General features: G+C 42.6%; 1 protein-coding gene across 2 annotated transcripts in view; it reads left to right on the top strand.

The window, feature by feature from the left end:
- CCDC138 (coiled-coil domain containing 138) overlaps positions 1-17,298 on the top strand; it is a 74,026-nt gene that overhangs the window by 44,821 nt on the left and 11,907 nt on the right. For both annotated transcript variants that reach the window (XM_040336473.1, XM_040336472.1), the window contains exons 11-13: positions 2,546-2,662; positions 2,853-3,030; positions 8,476-8,652. In XM_040336473.1, the coding sequence (XP_040192407.1) occupies positions 2,546-2,662; positions 2,853-3,030; positions 8,476-8,652 (472 nt within the window). The remainder of the gene's footprint in view (positions 1-2,545; positions 2,663-2,852; positions 3,031-8,475; positions 8,653-17,298) is intronic.

Raw genomic sequence — 17,298 nt, forward strand, 5'->3', positions numbered from 1 at the left:
CTTATCCTGCCAGAAACGTTCTCTGTACTTGAGCACAAATGCGTGTTAATTAAAGAAGAACTATGGGCAAAGCTTCTTTGGTCCTATTTCTCATATACGGTAGATCACAGGAGTGCACTTATTTCTGCTCTCCGGTGACCCAGAATCAGCCAACAGCGGGCTAAAGCCCACTCTCTATACGAACAGATGGCAACCACTCCAACCTAAAGCCCGCTGTTGGCTGATGCCAGAGAGTCAATCCAGGCTCTACAGGAATCCCAACAATAATGTTGGGATCCATACAGATTCATGACTGGTAGCTGGCTTGGCTGCTCAGCGCACTGCTGAGGGCCTGAACCAGCCGATCCCGCCCTCTCCACAGTCCGGCGCTCCAGTGACTGACACCGCTCCGTGCTCAGAGCAGACCTGAGAACTGACTAATCAGTGTTCTCTGATCTCGGTGTACAGACAACGGGGGACAGCTGCCGCATCTGATCAATGCTGCATCCAGCTAGGTGAGTATGATTGTTTTTGTTTTTTTTCATTTCCTGCACTTCTCTTTTAAGTTTTGTCTTTGTCTTGTTGCACAGGTGCTGAAAAGGTAGAATACAAATTTGCTTCAGATGCATATTTAAATGAGAAATGGACTTTGTGTGAGATGATATAAAAGTTAATGAGCTGGGATAAACATTATCTCAGATCACCTACTTTGAATGAAGATATAAGCCTCTTGTTTTGTTCTTAGTTTCCACAGGATACAGTAACTATATATTGCATTTAATTTCTAGTTTTTATATACTCAAGCTACATTAATCAAATTTTTTTCTGTGTTCAGCAGGGACTGCTGGTGGCTCTCCCCGCTATACAGAAACTGATTGATCAACCTCTGTCGAAGGGACATGCTGGAAATTGTTTGTCATGTTTGTCAATCGGCAACTGCTGCCACTGATCAGTTTTCTGACGGTGGCGAGTCCTGTCCTCATGGGGATTCCTTCATCCACCTTGTTTGTCCGTTTTTTTTTTTTTTTTTCCCATTCTGTGCATTTATAATGCACAGTCTAATACAACCTTTCTCAACCAGAGTTCCATGAAACCTTCAGCCAAAGATGAAGGGTCCCTGAGCAATAAGCAGTATACACACAGTAGTAATTATTCGCTTCCTTGAGGCCAGAAAGTTATTTTAAGGGTTCCCCCCAGTTGAAAAGGTTGCAAAGTAATGTGGTAATATGTTTCTTTGATCAATATTTAGGTTCTAATTTTATAAGTTACATTGGGTTTGAACTGTTTTAATGTTGTTGTGGCATGTAATGTTTTTTTTTTTTTTTTTTTTTAAGTTCTGATGAATAAATCCAAACAATATATAAAAAGTGATATTAAGTACAATACTACTCCTAACAATTTTCTTTGTGGATAATATGGAGGCAAGAGTTGATCCTTTGCTGGCTTTAAAGTGGTTGTAAAGGATCAAGGTTTTTAACTCCCATGCAATTCTATTCATGAAGGTTAAAAACTTTCTCTGTGCAGAAGCCCCCAACACTTACCTGAGCCCCATCTCCATCCAGCGATGGTCACGAGAGCAGCTGGTCTCTTCCTCGTCATTGGCTCCCGCTACTGTCAATCACAGCCAGTGAGCCAAAAAGGAGAGAGAGGGGGTGTGGCCGAGCCACGTTGCGTGGGTGAATGGACATGCAGAGCAGCGGCTCGGAAGAGAGTCTGCTCGGGTGCCCCCATAGGAAGCTGCTTTCTATGAAAGGGAGGGCCCAGGAGCGCAGACAGGGGACTCTAGAAGAGGAGGATTTGGGCTACGCAGAGCAGGTAAGTATGACATGTTGTGTTTTTTTAAACCTGCCTTTAATATCACTTTTAAGGTCTATTGAAGCCCGAGAAGACTAAAAATGTAACGAAATGTAACGTATTGCTTACAAGTCGGTAGATGTGGTGACTGCATTCATTTTTGTTTGTCAGGCTTTTTTTTCTTTTATTTCCTCTCTGTGATCCTGCCAGTGATTTCCTCTCCTAGCATGACACTGTAAATTTGAGAAGCAGCATTGTCACCCTAAGACAGGAAGTTTATTAAGACTACATAACACCTCCCTTTCTCCTCATCTCCACAACTTAGGGGGGAGGTGTTTTGTAAATTATAGAGGTAACTTGGGCAGCAGCTCTCTCCGCTCTCTTACCCCTCAGGCTCAGAGACCGCTGCTTTCAGTCACAACCAGTGAGGAGGGAGCAGGGACGAGCTGCACTCTGTGTGTCCATGGACACACAGCAGCGGCTCACGAGCGAGCCTACTTGGACCTCTAGAAAAGGAGGATTTGAGGCTGCTCTGTGCAAAATCATTGCAGAGAGCAGGTAAGTATAACACGTTTTGTATGTATGTGTGTGTGTGTGTGTGTGTATGTGTATATATGTATGTATGTGTGTGTGTGTGTGTGTGTGTATGTGTGTGTATATATATATATATATATATATATATATATATATATATATATATATATATAGCTTTATTTTTATTTTTTTACAAAAAAAACAAAACAAACAAAAAAACTTTTTTTTTTATTTTCAGGCCCTGCCTATTATTATGGAGCAGTTTGAATGGATGCCATATGTCAATGCCAAGATGCATTTATCATTCATGAGGTTTACATATTGGACTGTGGTTCAGCTTGATTCCGCGACACAGGTAAAGTTAATTATACTTCTAGCTTGACTTTTGTAACCCAGTTTCTGTAGATTTAAGAATACAAATCTTTTTTTAGATTGACCTCACACAGCAGTATTTTATATCCACATAGTAGCTGTCTGTTCTTTGATATGTTGACTCGTTATGTTATGATCTCCATTCATTGTTTTTCCCTTTCTTATGGCCACAGTCCACCATGACCTCAACTCTAAGGCGAATTGGCGATGAAACCTATAAAGGAGTTTTGTGTAATTCCACAGAAGATGACAGCATGGAACGCAACCCGAAATCTGTAGCTTTTTTTAAAAGTAATAATTTACCGCTCCGATTTATTTCAACACTGGTTGTTCTCAAAACTGTAACACAAGGTAAGCATTTTTGTGCTCTGTGAAATAAAATATGGGAATGACACAATCTTTTCTTGGAATTAGAGCACAATAGATAGAAAAACTGGATATATTACACTGCATTGTCAGAAAGCTTCATGCTGATATGTTCTCATATTAGCAAAATAAATAAATGACTACATTTACATTGACTTTTTATAAACCAACTGAATAGTTTTTAATAATTTACTGGCTCATGGCAGTTCTAAGAATTTCAAAATACACATACCATACCATATACATACTATATGTCAACAGTAATATTCTCAGCATTTTGTGTATCCTCATCCACATTTCTGTTATGCCTTTATTACAAGTATTCTAAATGGCTGTCTGTTGGGGAACAATCTCAGAATTTAATGTGACTGATCATACATGTTCCAATCTGATTGTGCAATCTCCTTTAGGTTCACCATCAACCATTTTTAGTATGAAAAAAATTGTATCAGAAAAAAGCCAACGGATTATTCTGATCCTAGCGCTCAATGGAAAGATAGTTGAATAGATAATTGTTTTGTGCAGTAGAAAAGCAGCTATTATAATAAAATAGTACTAAAAAACAATGTGTTATTAAAAGATATTAACAAAACATTAACAGCGCTAAAAATGAGCCTATAAATGGCTTATGAGTCCAATACTCATGTACTGCAATGGTAAATTTGAGAAAGTTTTTAGGACTATATATACATCACATTAAATTTGCCTAGTGGATATATAACATGTGTTTCCACTCTTTGTAATTTCATTAATGGTAGTCCATGCAATTCCTCAGATGTAAACTGTTCTTTGTTAGGAGTGATCCCACAGTATAGACGTTTGTCTGCTCAAATGCTGATAGGGACTCTCTGTGATTTCCCCCTAAGGTTTTGTACTCACCAGAATGTAGTACTTTAAAATCAATGGATACATCCACTTGTAGTGATCACGCATCGGTTCTCCTCCTCTGGTGTGTGGTAATGATCCGTATGTTCTTTAGTCAGTGTAGCAGAGAGACGGTTTCATAGGCATGTCATCCCCGACCTGGGAGCTGTGGTTCATGCAAGCCGACAGGATCTGGCGTTCTGAACTTCAGGTGCAGCAGTGCTTGTAAATCACATCTCATCGCTGAGGAGTGATTTACAAGCACTGCTGCACCTGAAGTTCAGAACGCCAGATCCTGTCGGCTTGCATGAACCACAGCTCCCAGGTCGGGGATGACATGCCTATGAAACCGTCTCTCTGCTACACTGACTAAAGAACATACGGATCATTACCACACACCAGAGGAGGAGAACCGATGCGTGATCACTACAAGTGGATGTATCCATTGATTTTAAAGTACTACATTCTGGTGAGTACAAAACCTTAGGGGGAAATCACAGAGAGTCCCTATCAGCATTTGAGCAGACAAACGTCTATACTGTGGGATCACTCCTAACAAAGAACAGTTTACATCTGAGGAATTGCATGGACTACCATTAATGAAATTACAAAGAGTGGAAACACATGTTATATATCCACTAGGCAAATTTAATGTGATGTATATATAGTCCTAAAAACTTTCTCAAATTTACCATTGCAGTACATGAGTATTGGACTCATAAGCCATTTATAGGCTCATTTTTAGCGCTGTTAATGTTTTGTTAATATCTTTTAATAACACATTGTTTTTCATTTTTAGTATGAGTGAAGCCGGCCATACATGGGTCTTTCGAAAATCGGAACTAAGAATTTTCAAATTTCGCACCAATAGTGGGCCATTTTCGTGCGGCCATCAAATTTGAGTGATCAGGCATGTTGGAAATCTTTTGAAAAACAAACAAATTTCTAATCGATGATGGGAGAATCGTGCAAGAAATATAATCAAAAAAGAAATGCGCATGAGTTGACCTGGAAATAAAAGAAGATTTTACAGCTACAAATTTTTTCTGTAGCCGCATAAGGGGAAATTGAATGCTTTGTTGGTCGAATTTCTAAATCAATGGTGGTACCATAGATTCAACAAATTTCTGATTTTAACCGCTTAAGGACCGCCGCACGACTATTTACGTCGGCAGAATGGCACGGCTGGGCACATGGACGTATAGGTACGTCCCCTTTAAGATGCCCAGCCGTGGGTCGTGAGCGCGCCACTTCCAGCGTGCTCACGACCCGGTCCTGTCCTCTGTGACTGCGCCCACGGGACCCCCGGACCCGATCGCAGCTGGTGTCCCGCGATCAGGTCACAGAGAGGAAGAACGGGGAGAGGTGAGTGTCAGTGTCAGTGATCCTCTGTTCCCCGTGTTAGGGAACGACGATCAGTGACGTCACACGCACATCCATGCCCCCCCCCCCTCACAGTAAGAACACTCCCTTAGTACACACTTAACCCCTACAGCTCCCCCTCCTGGTTAACCCCTTCACTGCCAGTGTCATTTTCACAGTAAACAGTGCATTTTTATAGCACTTTTCGCTGTGGAAATTACAATGGTCCCAAAAAAGTGTCCGATGTGTCCGCCATAATGTCGCAGTCACGAAAAAATTCGATGATGGCTGCCATTAGTAGTAAAAAAAAAAAAAAATGTATTAATAAAAATGCCATAAAATTATACACTATACATTTTGCGCACACCAATCAAACGCTTATTGCGATTTTTATTTTTTTACCAAAAATATGTAGAAGAATACGTATTGGCCTAAACTGAGGAAAACATTTTTTTGTTATAAATATTTTTGGGGGATATTTATTATAGCAAAAAAGGGCCAGGTCCTTTGCCTGCATATTGGTCCTGGCCTTAAGTTTTCAAGAAGAAAATTAGTTTGAAAAACGACCCAAGTATGGCCTGCATTAGAGATATATCGACCGCAGAAAATTATCGGCCGAAAAAAGGGTTATCGGCATTTTGCTGGTAATGGCCACGGAAAAACAAAAAAATTTCATTTGCCACCAATTTAACACGATAGCGCAGTGGTGTTAACAAATTTTTTAAAGGGTCATGTGATTCAATAGCCACATTAAAAATGCAACGTGGGAGATGCTTTGTTGCCACATTTTCAATGTATTTCAATAGGGAGGTGCGTTGCACTGCAACGGAAGCACAACATACCAGTATGATGACATACAAAACATTATTTGAAAGTAATGCATTTTTCTTGAGCTTTTATTTAACATAAAAGCACTTCAAAAACGAATTACCGTATTTATCGCGGTATACCGCGCACCCCCAAAGTTGACCCGAATCCTGTGGAAAAAATGTTTTTTTTTGTACTTAAAGTTTTGGTGTCTTGCGCGGCGTCCATCGGCGGCCTCGTCGGGTCCGGCGTCCTTCTGCGGCTTCGGGTGTCCTTCTGCGGCAGGTCCGGTGTCCTCTTCAGTGGGTCCGGTGTCCTCTTCTGCGGCGTCCTCGCGGCGTCCTCCCCGCTCGTTTCCCACCGAGTTTGAATACTGCCCCGACATATACAGAGCGCAGTACACTTGTGTATTGTCGGCAATGCTCGGCTACCCGCGCTGACGTCCAGGACGTGAGCGCGGAAGGTGCCGAGACTGCCCGACTATACCCGAGTGTACTGCGCTCGGTATATGTCGGCGCAGTATTCAAAACTCGGCACGGGTATCAGTCTATACCGCGCACCCATGATTTTGCCCTTTCAGGGCAAAAAAGTGCGCGGTATACGCCAATAAATACGGTAAAAAAAGTTGAATACAATAATAATATAAAAATACTGTATTTTCTGGCGTATAACACTCACTTTTTTACCCTGAAAATAGAGGGTAAAGTTTTTTTTCCTGAAACTTCCCTCTTAAAGTTAGGGTGCGTTTTATATGCCTGTGCGTGTTTTATATGCAGATAAATACAGTATATATTAAAGAAAAAAATTCCTTTTTGGTTTTCAGCCAAGTGCATCCTGAATTTTCATTTCGTTGCACAATTAGTATGAGTGCCTGCCTGATTGGATACAGATTAAATGTTTAATTTAGGTAGGTCCCCATTTTACACAGTAATGGTAAATTTTGCACTGCTGGCCATATTTTCCTAGGAACCTAAACATAGTAGGAAAATTCACTATATTTTCTTAATCACAACTAACATTTCTAGATGTCCTATTTAACATAGCAACTCTTCACTGTTTTGAGTTTAAGTCCACTTTAAAGTAATAATACATTTGAAAGCAACTACAGTGGAACCTCGGATTGCGAGTAACACAGTTAACAAGCGTTTTGCAATACGAGCACTGTATTTTTTAAAATCGTAACTCTGTTTGCGAGTGTTGTCTCACAAAAACTAGCACGATTCGGGCCAAAACGGTGTGCAGTACCGCGTTTGGCCTGAGGTGGTGGGGGGGGGACATCGGAGCGGAGCCAAATGGTCACAGGGACAGTATGGTTGAAAAAAGGTCATACAAAATAATTGGGCAATATTGTCATAAATTGGCTCTATTGTAAGACAACAACTCTTCTACAGAAAACCCTTAACTTTTGTGGGACTACAAGCTACTCTGCTTGTAGCACTACAAGCCTGATCTCAAAGTAAGGTTTGAGGCTCGGTTCACATTGGTGCGATGCGGGAAACCTGGAAATCCATTGACTCGCATCGCACCTGACTCCCAGGCAATTCACAATGGTGCTGCGCTGCGGTCTCGGACCATGAGGAGGGGAATCACGGACAGCTGACTCTCTCGTGCAATATCGCTGGATTTAGATGGGTCTCCGGTAAGTATTAGGGTGTGCAAAAATATGAAGAAAACTTGGACAGCCGCACTCCAAAAATGTTCCTTTAATTAAAATCACTCACAAAATGAACATGCCACAGCAAAAATTGGACAAAAGCGAACGTGTTTCGCACTGTAGCTTCAGTGCTTAGTCATAGCTAGTAAGTATTAGGGTGGCTGCTGCACACAGAAGTTTTTTTTATCTTAATGCATAAACTTAGAGGTGCACCGAATAGAACTTTTGGTGTCAAACGAAAATGCAGAATTCATTTGGCCGGAAACCGAAACCAAAAAATGTATCCCTTTTTAAATTCTATTTATGTCTGCACACTGGTCATTTGGGCTTACATTGTGGTGTTAAAAATCCTGCTTGCTGCATTTTTGGTCGGTTAAAAAAAAAAAAAAAAAAAACGCATAAAAACGAACACCTCATTAACGCACCCGTGTAACATTTTTTATGTGTTTTTTTGAGTCGCATGACCTATGAAAAACCGCACCAGATGCCTGGTAAAATCACAGCAAGATTGCTGTGAATTCAAAGCCATTATCGGCACCTTTTTTTTCTTTTTATTGGCCAAGTGCCGATAACCCAATTTTCAGTCGAAATTTCGGTGCATCTCTAAGATAAAAAAAAAAAAAAAACCTGGCTTTACAACCACTTTAAGTACTCCTATATAGTTTTATCTATAGTTTCATATTGTACTATGCAGACATATATATTTTGTCCAGTATGTCACATGTTTATTATATTACTTTCAGTGGACTACCTAGCCCAGGCCTTGGATTCCCTTTGCATGGACCTGAAATGTGATGAGGGAAGAATATTGTTCTTGGAGTATCAGGCTGTGCCAATGGTTGTACATCTTCTACATCTCACCAATAGAGGACTTATTTCCAGCGTCCTTGATATTTTACTTCAACTTTCAATGGAGACCAGTAAGTACTATATTTATAATTCACGTTAATGCAGAACTCCAAGCCGGCCACCTTCTGTTGCATTATTCCTCAGAAAAACATTTTCTATAATGCACATTTTAACCCCTTCCCGACCGCCGCATGTACATATACGTCGGCAGAATGGCACGTACAGGCACATTGGCGTACCTGTACGTCCCTGCCTAGACGTGGGTCGGGGGTCCGATCGGGACCCCCCCCACGACTTGCGGCGGTCGGGTCCCCTCGGGGAGCGATCCGGGACGACGGCGCGGCTATTTGTTTATAGCCGCTCCGTCGCGATCGCTCCCCGGAGCTGAAGAACGGGGAGAGCCGTGTGTAAACACGGCTTCCCCGTGCTTCACTATGGCGCTGCATCGATCGAGTGATCCCTTATATAGGGAGACTCGATCGATGACGTCATTCCTACAGCCACACCCCCCTACAGTTGTAAACACACACACAGTGTACACCAAATCCTACAGCGCCACCTGTGGTTAACTCCCAAACTGCAACTGTCATTTTCACAATAAAGAATGCAATTTAAATGCATTTTTTGCTGTGAAAATGACAAAAATGTGTCAAAATTGTCCGAAGTGTCCGCCATAATGTCGCAGTCACGAAAAAAATCGCTGATCGTCGCCATTAGTAGTAAAAAAAAAAAATTAATAAAAATGCAATAAAACTATCCCCTATTTTGTAAACGCTAGAAATTTTGCGCAAACCAATCGATAAATGCTTATTGCGATTTTTTTTTTACCAAAAATAGGTACAAGAATACGTATCGCCCTAAACTGAGGAAAAAAAGAAAATTTTATATATGTTTTTGGGGGATATTTATTATAGCAAAAAGTAAAAAATATTGCATTTTTTTCAAAATTGTCGCTCTATTTTTGTTTATAGCGCAAAAAATAAAAACCGCCGAAATGATCAAATACCAACAAAAGAAATCTCTATTTGTGGGGAAAAAAGGACACCAATTTTGTTTGGGAGCCACGTCGCACGACCGCGCAATTGTCTGTTAAAGCGACGCAGTCCCAAACTGTAAAAGCACCTTGGGTCTTTAGGCAGCAATATGGTCCGGGGCTTAAGTGGTTAAGCCTAAAAACACTAAAACATTACAGTGAGGGGGGAAAAAAGGATTTGATCACCTGCTGATTTTGTACATTTTCCCACTGACAAATTATCAATCTTTAATTTTAATGGTAGGTTTATTTTAACGGTGAGAGACAGAATAACAACAAAAATATCCAGAAAACCGCATTTAAAAAAAAAAAGGAATAAATTGACTTGCATTTTAATGAGTGAAATAAGTATTTTATCCCCTATCAATCGGCAAGATTTCTGTCTCCCAGGTGTCTTCTATACGGGTAACGAGCTTGAGATTAGGAGTGCTCCTAATCTCAGCTTGTTACCTGTCCACAGAAGCAATCAATCAATCAGATTTAAATCTCTCCACCAAGGCCAAGGCCAAAGAGCTGTCCAAGGATGTCGGGGACAAGATTGTAGACCTACACAAGGCTGAAATGGGCTAAAATCCCTAGCCGCACTGTGTGCTTCTGTTGACACACGCAGTGCGTCCCAGCTCCGCCCCCCTCTCCTCACAGGCTATGATTGACAACAGCTGGTGCCATTGGCTCCCGCTGCTGCATTTAAATCCTGTGTGAAGGCAGAGAGAGAGCAGTGCTGCGGCTCTCAGGTACAGCACTGGGTTGAGATCGGGATCAGGTAAGTATACAGATATTTTTTTTTTTTTTTTACCTTTTAATGCATAAAGTTAAAAAAAAAACGCCTTTTAGAATCGCTTGAAATCACTACCTTCTGCCCAGGACTATATGTTCTATGAGGCATTGCTCACACATTCACATGCTCTCAGGCACTTGCAAACCCATCTACATTGTTGTACCGAGCTGTATGTGTGCTGCACTGTGTTTCCTGATATGTAAACAAATAATGCATTCTGTATGCAGGCCAGCTAATCGATTATGAAAATAGTTGACAACTGTTTTTATAATAGATTTTAATCGATTATGTCAATTCGTTGTTTCAGCCCTAATACTTTTAGAAATTACTATTATTATTATTATTTTTCACCTATCTTTATTAGTATCACATGGGGAAGATGAGCCCTACCCTTAATAATGGTGCATTCGGCCTGACAGGCCCTTTTTATGTCTTCCTCACCTCTGATGTCTTCCCTGGACTGCTTTGGAACAAATCAAATACAGACTGTTTTCTCCTTTCCTGACTGCTTGACCGCTGCATACCCAGAAGTGCTCAGAGCAGAATGATTATCTGAAAATATCACACTGTACAGATTAGTCCTCCACCCCCCCACCATTGTGAACATCCTCGGTCTCCTTGGCTGTAACTCCATTCTGTGTGTGTGTGTGTGTGTGTGTGTATATGTGAGTTTGTGTATGTGTGGGGAAATCCTGTGCTATTTCTATATACAGTAGAGATAAGGCTGTACATTGGTGTCATGTGGATAGTTCAGTAACCCATATCAACTAATTAGCTCCTGCTATACAGCACAGGCAGAAGAGCAACATTTTTATTTTTTTAATCTGCTAATTTACATGCAATAACATTAATATGTTTACTGAATAATTATACAAAACGGTATATGCAAGGTGTGTTGTACTACTGAACAGTTTAAAATCATTACCTGGTTAAAATGACATTACCAAACATTAGTATTGTACTAAATTGTTATATGCAGCACAGTAACCAACTCTGAAATCCCAACAAACACAAAACCTTGTATATAAATATAGTTTCTTAACCATTGTTATACAAGTATCGGCTTATCTCTTGAAATTCGTTTACTTATTTTCACCAGACACAAGATGGCAGCATTGATATCGCTGATATCTTTACGCAGATCCAGTGCTTTCAGCGTTTTACATTTTAGAACATTTTATATAATTATTTTATCTTTTTACTATCCCAGTTTTCTATCAGTACAGACTTAGAATTCATGTTCAGAAATTATATAGCATAGATACACATTTCTACCTCAACAATAAGCCTGTCTGTTGTCATATAACTTCCAGGCCCCCGACCTTTGAACTTAAGCACATATCCCCGTAAGGGACCTTTCTTTTTACTGTATTGCACAGCAGGTTCAATATAGTATATCCACTTTTACAGTTTACTGAACCTTTTAAATCCAGGGTTTATTCTTCAGCCTTTGTTCACCATCTTTTTGCCTTCATTGTAATTCCTCACCACTGTGTGGCTGACAGAATGTTAATAAAGTGGATGTAGTTTATGTAGCCATAAAGATTGGGCTTTATAAATTCTAATTTAGTCTAAAGACAGAATGTCTTCGCCTAAATTCAGAAATAAAGCTGGTCTCTTTTGATGTGCGGAGGGCAATAAGCCTGCACAGTGCCATCTTGCAGCTTACCCTTGATAGCTTTCACCAGCTGGAGATTAATAGTTATGTTATAGATTACGTGAAAACTGAACTCGGTGTGACTTTTGTAATTGCGGATCATTACTTTACTGAATTGTTTTTTCTTTTACACTTTTATTATTCCTGTCATCTGTGTGATCTGCTGCCAGTGAAATCCAAACATTATATATAGAAAACGTATGGGATGGGGGAGTCTAGAAAATACGGTTTATAAGAGAGCTTGTGTAGAGTTCACCTGCTAGTGACTGTACACCCTTTTTGTCCTTGTATAAAGGATATATGCAGTATGGGTGGCTGTATAGGAGCTACATGAACCATTTAACGGGAACTATTCCAAACTTCTAAAACATTTATATATTGTGTTTTAAAATGGGGCATTATTGAAAATCCAAAATAACACTAATTGTCAACATTAAATCTTTTTCACTTCAGTGGAAGAGTAGCTGAGCTTCTTTCCTGTACCTGACACCTGTATGTGTATACTTTTGGGGTGGATTTAGCCCATATTTACATTGGCCCGATTTGGCATGCAATTTGACATATCAAATCGGCGGCTATTGCCCGCAATGGCACTGTCCGAATTGTTGCAGCGCCGACTTTGTGGTGCTGCACCAATTCCGAAAAATAGAATCTGGTGCAGCGTGTTCCAGAAACTAACTTCAGCTTATTCAATCAAGCTTTGACAAAATTACCTGGAAGCTGATTGAGTTCAATGCACCAGTTATGTACATAACGGGACACAGCTGCATAGTATTTACTATGTGGGTTATAGGCCTACCTTTAGGTGATGGACACGGGCACACCCGAGACAGGAAGTCCCCTCCCCTATATAACCCCTCCCAGACCGGGAGTACCTCCAGTTAAATATGTACTTTGAATAGCTCCGCTGGAAGGTTCTTCGGGATCAAGCAAGCTATGTAACCAGATCCATCCAAAGTGCTATATAGATTTCTTCTTTTAAGTAATGTGTCACACCTGTTCCCCACCACTAGAGGGTATTCAAGTAGCATACCTATCCCATACCTTCAGTGTGTTGCTCAGTTCAGCAGGCTTCCTCCAGGGTGCAGTCCAGCCATGGTGAGATGTTCAGGAGGGGGTGGTGGTGGTCGAACAGTAGCGTGTGTGTGTGTGTGCGGGCCCCCCCATCGGTGGCGGCAGCGCGCTTCCGACTTGTGGCGACTGGCGCCCGTTTATCTCTTACCTCGGGGGTCCTGTTTTTTTTCTCTCCTCTCCCTCCGTGCCTGGTCCCGAACGGCGAGCGTGGGAAGTAGGTTTAAAGGTTCCGGTAGGCGTTACGAGGAGGGGCGTGGCTTTGCACGCACCGTGATGTGCGTGGCTCGGCGTCCACGTTCCCACACGGCACATGCACAGGGCTGGTCTCCCATATAAACTAGTCACCTCGTGGAGGGGCAAAGCTGCAGAGGGACACAAGAACGCTGGGGACCGTGAGTGGTGGATACAGGCACTCCATTGACAAAATTACTAGCGTCAGGCTAAACGGTGGATGGTAGCATTTGGCTGGAGTTTAGTTTAGCAGTGGATGTGTTTTTTATTTAGTACCTCTGCTTTTGTGTTTAGTACTATGCGTTCCAGAAATTCGGGGACAAAGGATGCTAAAACAGGGACAAATTCCTCTAAGAGGGCTCCAAATGCTTCTCTGTCGGGCTCAGAGGATCCTGGCCATGCCTCCACAGTGCTATCCTCCCCAGATAGACCAGAGCTGGCTGACCAGGGTGAGTCATTGGAGCTGTCAGGTGCTGCAGCTGCCCCTGACCCCCCAGCCTCCCCAGCCCCTGCCTATGTCACTGAAGAAGTTCTTTCCTAGGCTTGGAAGAACGGTTGGCATCTTTCATCACTTTTTCTTCCCAGGGTGGAAAGAAGTGCAGTAGATCTCCCCCCTCCCCGCTCTAAGTCCTCAAGCCACAGAGGAAAAATGAGCAGGGGAAGATGGGATGCCCTCAGGAGAAAAGGAAGAGGGTCAGACTGATGATTCCTCTTCAGAGGAATCAACCGTGGAAGAACCTTTTTCAGCTTCACAATCTGAAAAATTGCTGGTGCAATCCCTTACTGAGGTGGTTCGTTCAGCATTTAAGTTGCCCTTAACAGGATGGGAGGCCTGTTTCTTCCTTGGGTTCTTTGAAAGCCCCACAAACCATATATAGCTTTCCTGTTCATCCTTTGTTGGAACAGCTGGTATATGAGGATTGGGAACATCCGGATAAACATTTTTTTTTCTCCTAAGACATTTTCTGTACTGTATCCCGTGGAAGAGAAATTCACCAGGAGGTGGAGTGTGCCAGCAGTCGACGCTGCCATCTCCTGTGTGAATAAAAGTCTAACTTGTCCAGTAGATAATGTTCAGGGATCCAACAGATAAGAGACTGTAATCTTTACTAAAATCCTCTTTCTATATGGCAGGTGCTGTAGCCCAGCCTGCAATAGCAGCGCTAGGCATTTGTCAATCCCTGAAAGATCAAATGAAGCAAGTACTCAGGATTGTTCCTACTCGGCAAGCCCGAGACTTGGCCGACCTGCCAAGGTCATTATGTTTTGCAGTTGACGCTATTAAGGATTCTAAAAATTGGTCAGCCGAGGCGCCTTGCAAAAAGCTTTTGGCTGGTTTTCCGTTTCACGGGGAACGGTTGTTCGGGGATGATTTGGACAAATGCATCCAAAAGATTTCAAGTGGGAAGAGTACTCGCCTACCAGTAAAGAAAAGTAGGCATCCTTCTTTTAAATGGTCTTCCTCTCCAGCTCCAGGGACATCGACCTCTAGGCAGTTATGACATCCTCCGCCGTCAGGGTCAAGAGGAAAACCTCAAGGCCAGGCCCAAGGACATAAAAAGTCCTGAGGGCAGAAACCTACTAAGCAGAGCCCCAAGGCCTCTTTATGAAGGGGCGCCACAGCTCAATCGAGTGGGGCGCGGGGGGGAGGCTTCTGCAGTACTCCAGGACAGATGGCTCATCTCCACAGTATCTCTAGGTTGCAAGCTAGAGTTGTGAGAGTTTCCACCGCCTCATTTTCTGAGATCAAACGTTCCCAAAGATCCAGTAAAGAGAAAAATCTCTGTTTCTGGCACTAGACCGGCCATTGTCCCAAGGGGTGATCATAAAGGTCCCCACAGAGGAGCACGGCTTGGGATTTTATTCAAATCTCTTTACAATTCCAAAGCCAAATGGAGATGTCAGACCTATCTTGGATCTCAAGCGTCTAAATCAATTTCTAAATATCCGGTCTTTTCGCATGGAGTCAATCGGCCTAGCCTACTGCACCCCGGGTGTTTACAAAGGTTCTCGCTCGGCTCCTGGCCAGGTTCAGGGTATCACAGTAATGGCATACTTGGACGACCTGCTGTTGGTAGATCAGCCGGTAACCCGCTTGAACCAGGGTATCCTCAGCACGGTCAGGTATCTGAGATACTTGGGTTTGATTCTCAATTCAGAGAAGTCTTCCCTACAACCAGTAAAGAGGCTGGAGTACTTGGGTCTGTTCATAGACACAGATCAGAGGAAAGTTTTTTTCCCCAAAGGGCAAAGGTCAGATCTGTAAAAGAGCTGGTTTAGGTGGTCAAATCAAAAAAGAGCCCCTCCGTTCGCCTCTGTATGAGGTTGTTAGGGAAGATGGTGGCCTCATGCAAAGCCGTTCCATATGCTCAATTTCATTCAAGACTGTTACAAAACAGTATCCTCTCCACCTGGAACAAGAAGATCCAAGCTCTGGACTTCCCTATGTACCTGACTCCAAGGGTGCGTCAGGACCTCGGTTGGTGTCCAGAAATTTGCAGAAAGGGAAGTCTTTCATTCCAGTTACCTGGAAGGTGGTTACTACAGATGCCAGTCTTTTGGGCTGGGGTACAGTCCTAGGAGAGATGACTGTGCAGGGCAGATGGTCAGAAGTCGAGAAGGCCTTGCCCATCAACATCCTGGAACTCCCAGGCAGCGTGTCTAGCTCTGAGGGCATGGAAACTCGGGTTGCAGAATTGTCCTGTCAGGATTCAATCCAACAATGGCACAGCAGTGACCTATATCAATCACCAAGGGGGCACCAGGAGTCACGCAGCCCAAAAGAAGGTGAACCATATCCTGGCTTGGGCGGAGAGGCATGTTCCTTGCTTGTCTGCGGTCTTCATTCCAGAGATGGAGAATTGGCAAGCGGACTTCTTAAGTCACCAGCAGTTGCCCCTGGGGGAGTGGTCTCTTCACCCCGACATCTCTTCCTGGCCATATGTCAGAGATGGGGGGACCCCGGACGTAGATCTGTTGACATCTAGGTTCAACAAGAAAGTGTACAAGTTTGTGTCAAGGACAAGGGATCCACTCGCGTCCGGGACAGATGCGTTGGTAGTTCTCTGGGAGCAGTTTCTACTGATTTATGCGGTCCCTCTCCCAATTCAGCTGTTACCACGACTTCTTCACAGGATCAGGGTGGAGGAAAAGCCTGTGATTCTTGTAGCTTGGCATGGCCCAGAAGGTCCTGGTACACAGAAATCCTAAACATGGCTCTGGAGGACCCATGGACCCTTCCATCTCATCCAGACCTGCTCTCGCAGGGACCAATCTTCCACCATTCCTTACAAACTCTAAATTCGATGGTTTGGCTATTGAATCCCACATTCTGAGGAAGCTAGGGCTCTCAGGGTCGGTAGTATATACCTTGATTAAAGCAAGGAAGTTGGCTTCCAGAATCGTATATTATAGAGTCTGGAAGGCTTATGTGTCTTGGTGCGAAGCCAAGGGTTGGCATCCTCGAAAGTATGTCATAGGTACAATTCTTGCCTTCTTACAAGGGCCAGGTCTCAACCTTGTCTGTATTATTTCAAAGACCGCTAGCCACACATTTTTTGATTCTGGCCTTTATTCAGGGGGTAACAGGGATCAACTCACCAGTGAAATCACCCTTGTGTCCATGGGATTTGAATTGGGTTCTGTCCACATTGCAAAAACAGCCTTTTGAGCCATTACGCCATATTCCTTTAGTCCTTCTGAATAGGAAATTGGTCTACCTGGTGGCTAGAATTGGCTGCTCTTTCCTGTAAGGAGCCATACTTGATTATTTACAAGGATAAGGTAGTGTTATGTCCTCATCCAACCTTTCAACCTAAAGTGGTGTCATGTTTTCATTTAAACCAAGATATTGTTCTCCCTTCATTTTCTTTATCGTACATCACGGGACACAGAGCGGCATTCATTACTATATGGGTTATATGGAGTACCTTCAGGTGTTGACA

Source organism: Rana temporaria, chromosome 2, assembly GCF_905171775.1.
Source record: "Rana temporaria chromosome 2, aRanTem1.1, whole genome shotgun sequence".
Taxonomy (NCBI): domain Eukaryota; kingdom Metazoa; phylum Chordata; class Amphibia; order Anura; family Ranidae; genus Rana; species Rana temporaria.